General features: G+C 46.6%; 1 protein-coding gene across 2 annotated transcripts in view; it reads left to right on the plus strand.

The window, feature by feature from the left end:
- mapkap1 (MAPK associated protein 1) overlaps positions 1–15974 on the plus strand; it is a 130438-nt gene that overhangs the window by 16698 nt on the left and 97766 nt on the right. The window contains exons 1-3 of one of the 2 annotated variants that reach the window (XM_065017206.1): positions 602–783; positions 1595–1684; positions 2056–2204. Coding sequence is in view for 1 of the 2 variants with exons in the window: in XM_065017205.1 (XP_064873277.1) it covers positions 1595–1684; positions 2056–2204 (239 nt within the window). In the remaining variant the exon portion in view is untranslated. Of the gene's footprint in view, positions 1–601; positions 784–1594; positions 1685–2055; positions 2205–15974 lie in introns of those variants that run through there. The other variant, XM_065017205.1, reaches the window with a different exon arrangement.

Raw genomic sequence — 15974 nt, forward strand, 5'->3', positions numbered from 1 at the left:
CCATGGATAACATGTTATTGAGGAGCCATGGATAACATGTTATTGAGGAGCCATGGATAACATGTTATTGAGGAGCCATGGATAACATGTTATTGAGGAGCCATGGATAACATGTTATTGAGTAGTCATGGATAATCCTCTGTTATTCAACGAAGGTACGTTTTATGATCACACAATTGATGGAGTGAGATTCAAGCCCATGATATTACGTATTCAACCTTATAGGGATAGGCTACAGTAACTAATTTTTGTTGAACGGAGAATCTAGTCAGCCCACCAAATTGATGGGAATAGCCTAATTGGTTTCTACAGTGGTGCTGTGTCAAACGTGACCCTCAAGGTTATGTAGCTCGCTAAGCGAATGATGTGTTACTCGTACACACTATGCACTATAGGCCAGCCATAAACCTCCACGATTTCCATGATGTGGGTTCACTTGAGTCAGGAGGATGCTTGTGTGCTATGAATCCTCTTCAAAGGCAGAGGTGTGCAAGGTGGCTTTGTATGGAATTAACTGGGAACCAATGAGAGTTCAAATGCCTGGAGCACATTTTTGATCTATTGTGAGGTGCTTGGGGTTACTGCCAGAATCAGAGGGAGTCCAAAGGCCATCTGAAGTCTGGCTAGTAGACGATCTCCTTTTGGCTCCCTTGGCTCTTGTTGTGTTTGGGGAAGCAGTGGTGTTTTGGGGACTGAGTGTTCTTCTGCCGAGACTTCACCTGAAGTGGCTGACTGTCTCACCAGGACGTCAACAAGAAAGGCGCGAGAAACCAGGGGTGGCTGGTAAGAATCAAAATAAAGGGGAGAGGGGACACAAGTCTGTATAAAACCTGGTATAAAATGTTTTTTTCTAGAAAAATGTAAGTGTGACTGTTTGACTCAAGAGTGCCTGAATTGTGTAGTTGTTTTATTTCTATAATGTAGCTGTATAGATCTATTTTATATTACATTTTAATTCCATAATGTAGATGTATTGATCTATTTAATTTAATTTAAATTCTATAATGTAACTGTATAGATCTATTTTATAAAGTGTAAATTCTATAGTGTAGATGTATAGATCTATTTTATAAAGTGTAAATTCTATAGTGTAGCTGTATGTCCCAGGAAGACCCCCGTCCAGGTAACTGCCATCGCTGCAGGAAAAACCATTGGGTAGGGTGGGAGTGGTCATCTGTGTTGGGCGGACAGGTTTGACACGGCCCAGCGAGTGTTTCTAGTCGCCCTCCAGTGTTCCTCTTAGCATATCTCACACCTCCCAAGATGTTGTTTACCATCAGTGTCCACCGGGAGAGTGTTCCGCTGTGTCAAATGTACTTTAAATAAACTTCAGTTTCTGTTGTCATTCTCCTTTTGTAAGTGTGTGGCTGCATAGCCCTTACCAATGACAAAGGTAAAAAATATTTAAAAAATGACTCCGACAAAGTTTTCTTTTTTTTAAACTTTTTTTTTTAATGACCCTGACAAAGGTCAAAAATGACCCTGACAAAGGTAAAAAAAAGAAGAAAAAAGACAAGAATGACTTTGTTGATCTGGCTTTTTAAAATCTTTGTTTCATTACTTGTAAGCACTGTTTTATTTACTTCTTTTAAAGCTCAAAGACTTGAACGGTTAAGGAAGGAGCGACAGAACCAGATCAAATGCAAAAACATTCAATGGAAGGAGAGGTCGTCCTCGCAATCAGGTACACTACATTTCTCCTCTCCAGAAATATTTGTTTCAATGAAGCAAATTGCTTGAATTGTCCCTTGCTTTACACTGATCTCAGACAACTACAGTGCTGCATAGGGACTATTCATTGTTATTTTGCATTGATCAATCTCCACGTGATGTTACAACATCCGATAGCATGTTATAGAAACTGTCAAACCTAGCCGACTGCATATAATGAAATGTAATACTGTACAATATCTAGGCCTAATGCTATAAAGTCCTGTTTGACTTGGAATCTTGGCACAATCAATAACATGGGAGAATATAAGTAAGTTGTTCAATCAGTCTTGGTTTCCGCCAATGTCTCCGCTTCATTTTCTGTCTCCATCGCTTCTGTCACAGCGGAGGACCTGGGTTCCCTATTTGAGAAGAGGGACTTTAAAGGTAGACCCAGGAGCACTGGTACCAAGTCGACCCTCTCTCTCCGGCTCGAGCAATGCCCCCAGCAGCTCAACAACCCTTTCAACGAATACTCCAAATTCGACGGCAAGGTAGGTGCTCCCAGATGTCTGGTAATATATATCTGATTCTGGTATAAAACTACGCTGAATTACTTCATGTATCTCGAAAGCTTGAAACGGTATTTTTTTTTTTGTGCTGCAAAGAAAGACGAATCATGTTTGATGCCAATCGGTGCCATGTTTCACATGCATACATAAAAAAAAAAACTAGCAAACGTTTGCTCCTGCTCTCTAAACTAAAGATTTTGCTTCTTTTTCTGATTCCTCCCCAGATGCGTCAGGCCTTTTCCCTGCTATGGCAATGTCATTTACAAGCACTTAGGCAGTAATTCCAAAACTTGGAAACAATCTCCGAATGTATATTGCAATTTTGGAGCAGCTTCTCATCGCTAATGGCACAGGCGAAAGTCTCTGAAGGCTCGGTGACCTTATTTCTGTCATTTTGCTCTTAGACTCGCATGATCCAGAGAAAAGAGCAGACTGGGAGAATTGTGTGTCGAATAAATGTCAGGGTGAATTGCTCGGGCCTTTTACAGGGATTTGTGTAAAAGAGCAAAGGTCGCGGCAAAGTGCCTTGGCAGCTCGCAGACAACCTGGTGGCTCAGATTAAACAAATAGCCTTTGATTCATGCCAAAGACGGCCTCTGCTGAAGGAACCAGGGGACGAGCCTGCCTTTGCCTCTGCAATACACCCCAATACTAGAAATAATATTTACATTACAGATTACCTTTCATAATCCACCGCTCCCATCTCTTGTCTCCAGTTTTCTACATCGGCTTATGGGCTTAAAAGCACATGAGCTGTGTTAACATTTCATCAGTGAAATATGATTCAGAGATCCACCTCACTTTTTTTTTTTTTTTTGTTCATTGATACGTTATTTTCGTTCGGCAAGGAGGTAGTCGGTGTGTCACTTTTTCGTCTCTCTGTGACATCTGGTTGCCGATTAGCCAAGTTTGCTCAAAGACACGTCTCTCCACCAGTACCAGTAACAGCTGGTCGCGAAGACGTCACGTTTACAGTTGTACTTTTTAGAGCGGGAAGATGAGCGTTTTTTAATACGGCTTGCGTTCATTTGGGTCTACGTGTACGAAGCCGGGGGGGGCGTCGGTCGTAGATAAAGATTCATTGCGGCGGTTTGATTTAATGCCCGGGTAATGAGAGGCGTCCATGTGCTCGGGCAGATGTTTACACAGACCTCGCCCGCCCGGCTCTGACAGCAGTTAAAAAGTATAGTCACCGTAATCGAATCTCGTGGCGGGCCGCGTCAGGGAGGAGGACACAGATCGAATTAAACTGCGTTTTAAGATTAATGTGTAGACAGGTAGAGCAAAGAGTGATGGGCTTCTTTTTACCCCCACACCCCCACCCCCACACCCCCACCCTCACCCCCACCTCCACACCCCCCCAGTGTTTTTAAACCCATTCTTTGCATTTCCTGGAGGAAGGTCTTCCTAGAACTGTTTACTAGTGAGTAAATCCCCAAGAGCAATGGAAGTAAATGAAGTCTTTCTCTCGACTGCAGCTTTTCCAGTAATACTGAATCATAGAAAAGATGGACAGTTTAAAAAAAAAAATTTTTTATCCCCTGGTTCTTTTGTCAGTGGAGAAAAATGATTGTAGAGATTAAAAGGAGAATGTGAGAGAGAGAGCAAGAGATCATTAAGCCTTGAAAATGCAAATGAGGCTATCTCAGGAAATAATCGAACACGCTGTTCAATTGCTCAGAAATAACACCCCCAACCCCCAGTTTTTATACAGTTTTGTGGTGGTGACAGGATAATGGTTGCTAGGGGGGACTATTGATATTCTCTAGAAAATAAACATATCACGATTTGAAGACATATATTGTATGTAATCTGACTTGTTGACCATCAATGCCCTTTTTACATTCTTACATAAGACTCTTATTCACTTTGACTAATCTCTCCACAAAATGTAGCCCTTTTTGTATTGTTAGGGAGCACCTGGGTAGTCTCTTGCCACAAAGCTATATTTATGGTAGCCTCATCCCGACAGTGTGTCTGACTCTATTGATGTGTACCTGTGGCACGCACGATGGTCTTTCTTTTCCAATGTACACTCCTCCCTCTCAACCAGCTCCCTAACCTGGCCAATGTACCCTCCTCCCTCCCAACCAGCCCCCAAACCAGACCTATGTACTCTCCTCCCTCCCCACCAGCCCCCTAACCTGACCTATGTACCCTCCTCCCTCCCAACCAGCCCCCTAACCTGAACAATGTACCCTCCTACTTCCCAACCAGCCCCCAAACCAGACTTATGTACCCTCCTCCCTCCCAACCAGCCCCTTAACCAGACCTATGTACTAGAGGTCGATCGATTAATCAGAATGGCTGATTAATTAGGGCCGATTTCAAGTTTTCAGAACAATCGGATATCGGTATTTTTGGACACCGATTTGGCCGATTTAAAAAAAAAATAATATTTTTTTACACCTTTATTTAACTAGGCAAGTCAGTTAAGAACACATTCAGGGGCAGAACAACATATTTTTACCTTGTCAGCTCGGGGATTCAATCTTGCAACCTTACAGTTAACTAGTCCAACGCTCTAACCACCTGATTACATTACACTCCACGAGAAGCCTGCCTGTTACGCTAATGCAGTAAGCCAAGGTAAGTTGCTAACAATCAATCATAATCACTAGTTAACTACACATGGTTGATGATATTACTAGTTTATCTAGCGTGTCCTGCGTTGCATATAATCGATGCGGTGCGCATTCGCGGAAAAAGGAGTGTCGTTGCTCCAACGTGTCCCAAACCATAAACAGCAATGCCTTTCTTAAAATCAATACACAGAAGTATCTATTTTTAAACCTGCATATTTAGCTAAAAGAAATCCAGGTTAGCAGGCAATATTAACCAGGTGAAATTGTGTCACTTCTCTTGCGTTCATTGCACGCAGAGTCAGTGTATATGCAACCGTTTGGGCCGCCTAATTTGCCAGAATTTTACATAATTATAACATAACATTGAAGGTTGTGCAATGTAACAGGAATATTTAGACTTATGGATGCCACCCGTTAGATAAAATACGGAACAGTTCCATATTTCACTGAAAGAATAAACGTCTTGTTTTCGAAATGATAGTTTCTGGATTTGACCATATTAATGACCTAAGGCTCATATTTCTGTGTGTTATTATGTTATAATTAAGTCTATGATTTGATAGAGCATTCTGATTGAGTGATGGTAGGCAGCAGCAGGCTCGTAAGCATTTATTCAAACAGCACTTCTGTGCGTTTAGCCCGCAGCTCTTCGCTGTGCTTCAAGCATTGCACTGTTTATGACTTCAAGCCTATCAACTCCCGAGATTAGGCTGGTGTAACCGATGTGAAATGGCTAGCTAGTTAGCGGGGTGCACGCTAATAGCGTTTCAAAGGTCACTCGCTCTGAGACTTGGAGTGGTTTTTCCCCTTGCTCTGCATGGGTAATGCTGCTTCGAGGGTGGCTGTTGTCGATGTGTTCCTGGTTCGAGCCCAGGGAGGAGCGAGGAGAGGGACGGAAGCTATACTGTTACACTGGCAATACTATAGCCTATAAGAACATCCAATAGTCAAAGGTATATGAAATACAAATGGTATAGAGAGAAATAGTTCGAAAAATCCTATAATAACTACAACCTAAAACTTCTTACCTGGGAATATTGAAGACGCTGTTAATTAAAAGGAACCACCAGCTTTCATATGTTCTCATGTTCTGAGCAAGGAATTTAAACGTTAGCATTCTTACATGGCACATATTGCGCTTTTACTTTCTTCTCCAACACTTTGTTTTTGCATTATTTAAACCAAATTGAACATGTTTGATTATTTATTTGAGGCTAAATTGATTTTATTGATGTATTACATTAAGTTAAAATAAGTGTTCATTCAGTATTGTTGTAATTTTCATTATTACAAATAAATAAATAAAATCGTCTGAATAATCGGTATCGGCTTTTTTTGGTCCTCCAATAATCTTTATCGGTATCGGCGTTGAAAAATCATAATCGGTCGACCTCTGCTATGTACCCTCCTCCCTCCCCACCAGCCCCCTAACCAGACCTAAGTACTCGCCTCCCTCCCAACCAGTCCCCTAACCAAACCTATGTACCCTCCTCCCTCCCAACCAGCCCCCTAGCTAATATGTCCTCTCAACAATAACTACACCTCCAAACAGAAATGTATAATTTGCCCTCGAGGAAGGGTTAATAGCCACCAAAACTACCGGCTAGCCCAACGTTGAGTTCATTGGATATTATTAACCATGGCCCTCAGTGGAAAGAGCAGGCCGAAGGCGTGTGGAGAGGCCCCCAGGGGCTGTAAGAGACCCACCACTTAGGACTGTCACTTCCAAAGGAGGCCTCAGAGTACCTCTGACCTACAGTTGATCACACGTTGTCATCGTTCAGAGGTGGTGGCTCGGTACGAAGGCACAGAACCCAAAGTTCCGCCTGTCAGACAGGGAGAATTGATCTGCTCATTACCTAACAGCACCAACTCTTCCCTTTAACGAAGGGCTGAAATGAAGCTGCTACATGGCAGGAGGGGCAGAGTGGCAGCTAGCTTCAAGGACCTTTTGTCAGATGGGAGTTGGAAAACAATTGAACAGTACACCTGTCTAGTTTCCTATCTTTTGGTCTCCTTAGGTGTCGAATGGGTTCCAAAGCTGGTCCCTCTACACACACCAGTAGAGAAAAGCTCCATGAAGCTGGTCTCTCTGCACACGAGTAGAGAAAAGCTCCATGAAGCTGGTCTCTCTGCACACGAGTAGAGAAAAGCTCCATGAAGCTGGTCTCTCTGCACACACGAGTAGAGAACAGCTCCATGAAGCTGGTCTGTTACTTTAGAAAATTGAGAATACACTCAACTCTTTTGCCATGTAATCTGTTCAGATCCTCTTCGTTTGGCTCATTGAGCTGTGAATGCCTGATGCCTGAGTGAAATAGATTTCTCCCATCTGGAATAACAGCAGCCAAAGAGGACCTGACATCCTCCATTTCAATACTACAGGTGACTCTCATTAACTGGAAAAGTTAGAGATATTCTATGGGAACACAATCAGTGGCCGAAGATTTAAAGGAATTTAGACCTGTTGAAAAGATATGGAGGGTAGGCAAAAATGAGGCAATATCTGTTTGTTTTTGGATGAGGAAAAAGCTAACGAAAAGCCATTTCTTTAGAATTTACTGCCGGAGCTGGAAATCAACTGAAATGTGGGTTGTATAGGAAAAATGTCCCTGCTACATTTAAAAAGATTATCTTTCAATAACTTTGACAGAATACATTTTTTGTCGTTTATACTTCTCTTACCTCCTGTCTGCACCAATAACAATGACTTTTTAGTGGGACCTGGTTTGTCAAGGACTTCCCAGGAGTTGGAAACACGCACTAGACGGGAGGAAGACTGAACCCCACTCTGCTCCGTAGACGAGAGGAAGACTGAACCCCACTCTGCTCCGTAGACGAGAGGAAGACTGAACCCCACTCTGCTCCGTAGACGAGAGGAAGACTGAACCCCACTCTGCTCCGTAGACGGGAGGAAGACTGAACCCCACTCTGCTCCGTAGACGGGAGGAAGACTGAACCTCACTCTGCTCTGTAGACGAGAGGAAGACTGAACCTCACTCTGCTCTGTAGACGAGAGGAAGACTGAACCCCACTCTGCTCCGTAGACGGAAGACTGAACCCCACTCTGCTCCATAGACGGAAGACTGAACCCCACTCTGCTCCGTAGATGAGAGGAAGACTGAACCCCACTCTGCTCCGTAGACGAGAGGAAGACTGAACCCCACTCTGCTCCGTAGACGAGAGGAAGACTGAACCCCACTCTGCTCCGTAGACGGGAGGAAGACTGAACCCCACTCTGCTCTGTAGACGAGAGGAAGACTGAACCCCACTCTGCTCCATAGACGGGAGGAAGACTGAACCCCACTCTGCTCCGTAGACGGGAGGAAGACTGAACCCCACTCTGCTCCGTAGACGAGAGGAAGACTGAACCCCACTCTGCTCCGTAGACGAGAGGAAGACTGAACCCCACTCTGCTCCGTAAACGGGAGGAAGACTGAATCCCACTCTGCTCCGTAGACGGAAGACTGAACCCCACTCTGCTCCGTAGACGAGAGGAAGACTGAACCCCACTCTGCTCCGTAGACGAGAGGAAGACTGAACCCCACTAAGCTCCGTAGACGGGAGGAAGACTGAACCCCACTCTGCTCCGTAGACGGGAGGAAGACTGAACCCCACTCTGCTCCGTAGACGGGAGGAAGACTGAACCCCACTCTGCGCCGTAGACGAGAGGTAGACTGAACCCCACTCTGCTCCGTAGACGAGAGGAAGACTGAACCCCACTCTGCTCTGTAGACGAGAGGAAGACTGAACCCCACTCTGCTCCGTAGACGGGAGGAAGACTGAACCCCACTCTGCTCCGTAGACGGGAGGAAGACTGAACCCCACTCTGCTCCGTAGACGGGAGGAAGACTGAACCCCACTCTGCTCCGTAGACGGGAGGAAGACTGAACCTCACTCTGCTCCGTAGACGGGAGGAAGACTGAACCTCACTCTGCTCCGTAGACGGGAGGAAGACTGAACCCCACTCTGCTCCGTAGACGGGAGGAAGACTGAACCCCACTCTGCTCCGTAGACGAGAGGAAGACTGAACCCCACTCTGCTCCGTAGACGGGAGGAAGACTGAACCCCACTCTGCTCCGTAGACGGGAGGAAGACTGAACCTCACTCTGCTCCGTAGACGGGAGGAAGACTGAACCTCACTCTGCTCCGTAGACGGGAGGAAGACTGAACCCCCACTCTGCTCCGTAGACGAGAGGAAGACTGAACCCCACTCTGCTCCGTAGACGGGAGGAAGACTGAACCCCACTCTGCTCCGTAGACGGGAGGAAGACTGAACCTCACTCTGCTCCGTAGACGGGAGGAAGACTGAACCTCACTCTGCTCCGTAGACGGGAGGAAGACTGAACCCCCACTCTGCTCCGTAGACGGGAGGAAGACTGAACCTCACTCTGCTCCGTAGACGGGAGGAAGACTGAACCTCACTCTGCTCCGTAGACGGGAGGAAGACTGAACCCCCACTCTGCTCCGTAGACGGGAGGAAGACTGAACCTCACTCTGCTCCGTAGACGAGAGGAAGACTGAACCCCACTCTGCTCCGTAGACGGAAGACTGAACCCCACTCTGCTCCGTAGACGGAAGACTGAACCCCACTCTGCTCCGTAGACGGAAGACTGAACCCCACTCTGCTCCGTAGACGGAAGACTGAACCCCACTCTGCTCCGTAGACGGAAGACTGAACCCCACTCTGCTCCGTAGACGGAAGACTGAACCCCACTCTGCTCCGTAGACGGAAGACTGAACCCCACTCTGCTCCGTAGACGGAAGACTGAACCCCACTCTGCTCCGTAGACGGAAGACTGAACCCCACTCTGCTCCGTAGACGGAAGACTGAACCCCACTCTGCTCCGTAGACGGGAGGAACACTGAACCCCACTCTGCTCCGTAGACGGGAGGAAGACTGAACCCCACTCTGCTCCGTAGACGAGAGGAAGACTGAACCCCACTCTGCTCCGTAGACGAGAGGAAGACTGAACCCCACTCTGCTCCGTAGACGAGGAGAGGAAGAGAACCCCACTCTGCTCCGTAGGCGGAGGAAGACTGAACCCCACTCTGCTCCGACGGGAGGAAGACTGAACCCCACTCTGAGAGGAAGACTGAACCCCACTCTGCTCCGTAGACGGAGGAAGACTGACCCCACTCCGGGAGGAAGACACTCTGCTCCGTAGACGGGAGGAAGACTGAACCCCACTCGGGAGGAAGACTGAACCCCACTCTGCTCCGTAGACGGAGGAAGACTGAACCCCACTCTGCTCCGTAGACGGGAGGAAGACTGAACCCCACTCTGCTCCGTAGACGGGAGGAAGACTGAACCCCACTCTGCTCCGTAGACGGGAGGAAGACTGAACCCCACTCTGCTCCGTAGACGGGAGGAAGACTGAACCCCACTCTGCTCCGTAGACGGGAGGAAGACTGAACCCCACTCTGCTCCTAGACGGGAGGAAGACTGAACCCCACTCTGCTCCGTAGACGGGAGGAAGACTGAACCCCACTCTGCTCCGTAGACGGGAGGAAGACTGAACCCCACTCTGCTCCGTAGACGGGAGGAAGACTGAACCCCACTCTGCTCCGTAGACGAGAGGAAGACTGAACCCCCACTCTGCTCCGTAGACGAGAGGAAGACTGAACCCCACTCTGCTCCGTAGACGGGAGGAAGACTGAACCCCACTCTGCTCCGTAGACGGAAGACTGAACCCCACTCTGCTCTGTAGACGGAAGACTGAACCCCACTCTGCTCCGTAGACGGAAGACTGAACCCCACTCTGCTCCGTAGACGGAAGACTGAACCCCACTCTGCTCCGTAGACTGAAGACTGAACCCCACTCTGCTCCGTAGACGGGAGGAAGACTGAAACCCACTCTGCTCCGTAGACTGGAGGAAGACTGAACCCCACTCTGCTCCGTAGACATTTACATCAATTACATTTAAGTCATTTAGCAGACGCTCTTATCCAGAGCGACTTACAAATTGGTGCATTCACCTTATGACATCCGAGAGACTGAACCCCACTCTGCTCCGTAGACTGGAGGAAGACTGCGTAAAAGAGAAAGCAAGCAGCAAAAATAATAGATAATAGTTGCTTTCAACGTAGTCCCTGAACAGCTAGAGTCATATTCTAGATGACATCGGCACCTGTGCACACGGCATCGTCCGCCTGGGGGTGGGGTTGCTCGTCTACTTCCCCAACCCCCCCCTCAGACTTATTGTCGAAGGCCCAGACACCAACCCCCCCCCCCCAACAAAAAAAACACATCAAGGCCCCAGCTTCCCCATCCTGACATTACCATAGCAACCATCCTGAGACTGTAGCCCGGCGACACAGGGACCAACTAATTATGGTGATGATCTGGATAAGAGCGTCTGCTAAATGACTTAAATGTAAATGTAAATTAGTGAAATGGAGTCTTGTGTATTTGATTCATCATCACCATGGAGACAGAAAACATCACAATCACTTTTTAACAGAACAAATACCTCTCGAGACTTCTTAAGGATTAATTGATGGTGGCACCGATGCATATTTCTCTTCTGTTGTGGACGCCATCCATCCAGGTTCTTTTCATTTTGCACCAGAGACAGTTTGAGGGCTTTTCTTTTTTTGGTTGAAGATTTGCATCACTTGAGAAATGAACCCATGTGTAGTGATTTCAAGATGTTTTGTTGTGGAGCATATCGATTGGATGAGTCCACTCGTTGATTGGATGAGTGGTTGTGATATGACATGAGTGGCTATACCCTGGCATGCACTGTAAACCGTTTGTTCTCAATGCCCAGTTGTTAAACTTCAAGGTACTGTGTTAACTGATTAAAGCAGACACTTCACCACTAAGGCTGTCTATACACTATACAACTAGACTCTATTTTTGGCCAGTGTGCTGGTTCTCAAATCACATACAAATGGCTTGGGGGCCTGACTTCATTTTGTTATGTTAGCCGGACTCCATTTTGTTACGTTAACCGGACTCCATTTTGTTACGTTAGCCGGACTCCATTTTGTTACGTTAGCCCGACTCCATGCTGTTACGTTAGCCTGACGACATGCTGTTACGTTAGCCCGACTTCATTTTGTTACGTTAGCCCGACGACATGCTGTTACGTTAGCCCGACGACATGCTGTTACGTTAGCCCGACTCCATTTTGTTACGTTAGCCTGACTTCATTTTGTTACGTTAGCCCGACTCCATGCTGTTACGTTAGCCCGACGTCATGCTGTTACGTTAGCCCGACGTCATGCTGTTACGTTAGCCCGACGTCATGCTGTTACGTTAGCCCGACGTCATGCTGTTACGTTAGCCCGACGTCATGCTGTTACGTTAGCCCGACGTCATGCTGTTACCTTAGCCCGACGACATGCTGTTACGTTAGCCCGACGTCATGCTGTTACGTTAGCCCGACGACATGCTGTTACGTTAGCCCGACGACATGCTGTTACGTTAGCCCGACGACATGCTGTTACGTTAGCCCGACGACATGCTGTTACGTTAGCCCGACGACATGCTGTTACGTTAGCCCGACTCCATTTTGTTACGTTAGCCCGACTTCATTTTGTTACGTTAGCCCGACGACATGCTGTTACGTTAGCCCGACGACATGCTGTTACGTTAGCCCGACGACATGCTGTTACGTTAGCCCGACTTCATGCTGTTACGTTAGCCCGACGTCATGCTGTTACGTTAGCCCGACGTCATGCTGTTACGTTAGCCCGACGACATGCTGTTACGTTAGCCCGACGACATGCTGTTACGTTAGCCCGACTTCATGCTGACGTTAGCCCGGCGTCATGCTGTTACGTTAGCCCGACGTCATGCTGTTACGTTAGCCCGACGTCATGCTGTTACGTTAGCCCGACGACATGCTGTTACGTTAGCCCGACTTCATGCTGACGTTAGCCCGACTTCATGCTGTTACGTTAGCCCGACTTCATGCTGTTACGTTAGCCCGACTTCATGCTGTTACGTTAGCCCGACTTCATGCTGTTACGTTAGCCCGACTTCATGCTGTTACGTTAGCCCGACTTCATGCTGTTACGTTAGCCCGACGACATGCTGTTACGTTAGCCCGACGACATGCTGTTACGTTAGCCCGACGACATGCTGTTACGTTAGCCCGACGACATGCTGTTACGTTAGCCCGACTTCATGCTGTTACGTTAGCCCGACGTCATGCTGTTACGTTAGCCCGACGTCATGCTGTTACGTTAGCCCGACGTCATGCTGTTACGTTAGCCCGACGACATGCTGTTACGTTACCCCCGAGCTGTTATATTAGCCTGACTTCAATTCAAATTTTATTTGTCACGTGCCGAATACAACAGGTGTAGACCTTACCGTGAAATGCTTCCTTACAAGCCCTTAACCAACAATGCAGTTCAAGAAATGGAGTTAAAATATTTACTAAATAAACTAAAGTAAAAAGTAACTCAATAAAGTAACAATGAGGCTATATACAGGGGGTACCGGTACCGAGTCAATGTGCGGGTGTACAGGTTAGTCGAGGTAATTTGTAAATGTCGGTAGGGGGTAAAGGAACTATGCATAGATAATCAACAGCGAGTAGCAGCGGTGTAAAAACAAAGGGGGGGGTGAATAGTCAGGGTGGCCATTTGATTAATTGTTCAGCAGTCTTATGGCTTGGGGTTAGAAGCTGTTAAGGAGCCTTTTGGTCCTAGACTTGGCGCTCCGGTACAGCTTGTTGAGTGGTAGCAGAGAGGACAGTCTATGACTTGGGTGACTGGAGTCTTTTTATGGCCCCAGTGATGTACTGGGCCGTGCGCTCTACCTTCTGTAGCGCCTTACGGTCGGATGCCGAGCAGTTGCCATAGCAGGCAGTGATGCAACCTGTCAGGATGCTCTTGATGGTGCAGCTGTAGAACTTTTTGAGGATCTGGGGACCCATGCCAAATCTTTCCAGTCTCCTGAGGGGGAAAAGGTGTTGTCGTGCCCTCTTCACGACTGTCTTGGTGTGTTTGGACCATGATAGTTCGTTGGTGATGTAGACACCAAGGAACTTGAAACTCTCGACCCGCTCCACTACATCCCCGTCGATCAGCTCCTTTGTCTTGCTCACATTGAGGGGCGGCAGGGTAGCCTAGTGGTTAGAGCGTTGGACTAGTAATCGGAAGGTTGCAAGTTCAAACCCCAGAGCTGATAAGGTACAAATCTGTCATTCTGCCCCTGAACAGGCAGTTAACCCAACCCGTTAATTAAAAAAATACAAAAATGGAGGGAGAGGTTGTTGTCCTGCCACCACACTGCCAGGTCTTTGACCTCCTCCCTATAGGCCGTCTCATTGTTGTCAGTGATCAGGTGATCAGGCCTACCACTGTTGTGTCGTCAGCAAACTTGATGATGGTGTTGGAGTCGTGCTTGGCCTTGCAGTCATGAGTGAACAGGGTGTACAGGAGCGGACTAAGCACGCACACCTGAGGGGCCCCCGTGTTGAGGGTCAGCTTGGCGGATGTGTTGTTGCCTACCCTTACCACCTGAAGGATCCAGGAAGTCCAGGATCCAGTTGCAGAGGGAGGTGTTTAGTCCCAGAGTCCTTAGCTTAGTGATGAGCTTTGTGGGCACTATGGTGTTGAACGCTGAGCTTACACTACCTTTCAAAAGCAATTTTTTAGTTTTTTTGTTAATGTTGTAGCTGGAAACGGCAGATTTATCTGGAATATCTACATAGGTGTAGAGGCCCATTATCAGCAACCATCACTCCTGTGTTCCAATGGCACGTTGTGTTAGCTAATCCAAGTTTATCATTTTAAATGCTAATTGATCATTGGAAAACCCTTTTGTAATTATGTTAGCACAGCTGAAAACTGTTGTGCTGATTTTTAAAGAAACAATACAACTGGCCTTCTTTAGACTAGTTGAGTATCTGGAGCATCAGCATTTGTGGGTTCGATTACAGGCTCAAAATGGCCAGAAACAAATAACTTTCTTCTGAAAGTCTGTTCTTGTTGTGAGAAATGAAGGCTATTCCATGCAAGACATTGCTAAGAAACTGAAGATCTCGTACAACGCTGTGTACTACTCCCTTCACAGAACAGCGCAAATAGGTAGTGGGAGGCCCCGGTGCACAACTGAGCAAGAGGACTGTTAAATGTTAAATGTAGGACAAGTACATTTGAGTGTCAAGTTTGAGAAACAGACGCCTCATAAGTCCTCTACTGGCAGCTTCATTAAATAGTACCCGCAAAACACCAGTCTCAACGTCAACAGTGAAGAGGCGACACCGGGATGCTGGCCTTCTAGGCAGAGTTGCAAAGAAAAGAACATCTCAGACTGGCCAATAAAAATAAAATATTAAGATGGGTAAAGAACACAGACACTGGACAGAGGAACTCTGCCTAGAAGGCCAGCATCCCGGAGTCGCCTCCTCACTGTTGACGTTGAGACTGGTTTTTTGCAAGTACCATTCTGGAGTTTTGCGGGTACAGTTTTCATCTGTGCTAATATAATTGCAAAAGGGTTTTCTAATGATCAATTATCCTTTTAAAATGATAAACTTGGATTAGCTAACACAACGTGCCATTGGAACACAGGAGTGATGGTTGCTGATAATGGGCCTCTGTACGCCTATGTAGATATTCCATAGAAAATCAGCCGTTTCCAGCAACAAAAGTAATTTACAACATTAACATTGTCATCACTGTATTTCTGATCAATTTGATGTATATTTTAATGGACAAAAAAATGTGCTTGTCTTTAAAAAATAAAGACATTTCTCAGTGACCCCAAACTTTTGAACGGTAGTGTATGTGCTGAGTCGTACTCTGATGCATTCTGCCTAAAACAAAAAAATATCTTGCATAGTTTTGCATACTTAAGTCTTGCATAATTTGTTTTGTTTCTGCATTGAAAGTGGCAAATATCAAGTTGATTCGATCGCAATTGCCACACTAAAGGGAAACGTGTTAATAACTAAGAGAGAGGGAAAACTCTAGAAAGTTGAGTGAATTTCAATCTCATCTCCTTATGATATTTGTTCTGCACAGCAGACCTGGGCGAACTGCACTGCTGTCTCGGGGCAGTTTAGAGGGAACATTGGGTATGAACACTTTCCGAAGCCGTACTAAAACCCATGAGATTAAATTGATAGACCCGTGGAGGTTAAACTTATCGCCCTCTCTGTGTAATACATCACAGATATAGAGGGGAATTGTATAATGTAA

Source organism: Oncorhynchus nerka, linkage group LG4 (assembly GCF_034236695.1).
Source record: "Oncorhynchus nerka isolate Pitt River linkage group LG4, Oner_Uvic_2.0, whole genome shotgun sequence".
Taxonomy (NCBI): domain Eukaryota; kingdom Metazoa; phylum Chordata; class Actinopteri; order Salmoniformes; family Salmonidae; genus Oncorhynchus; species Oncorhynchus nerka.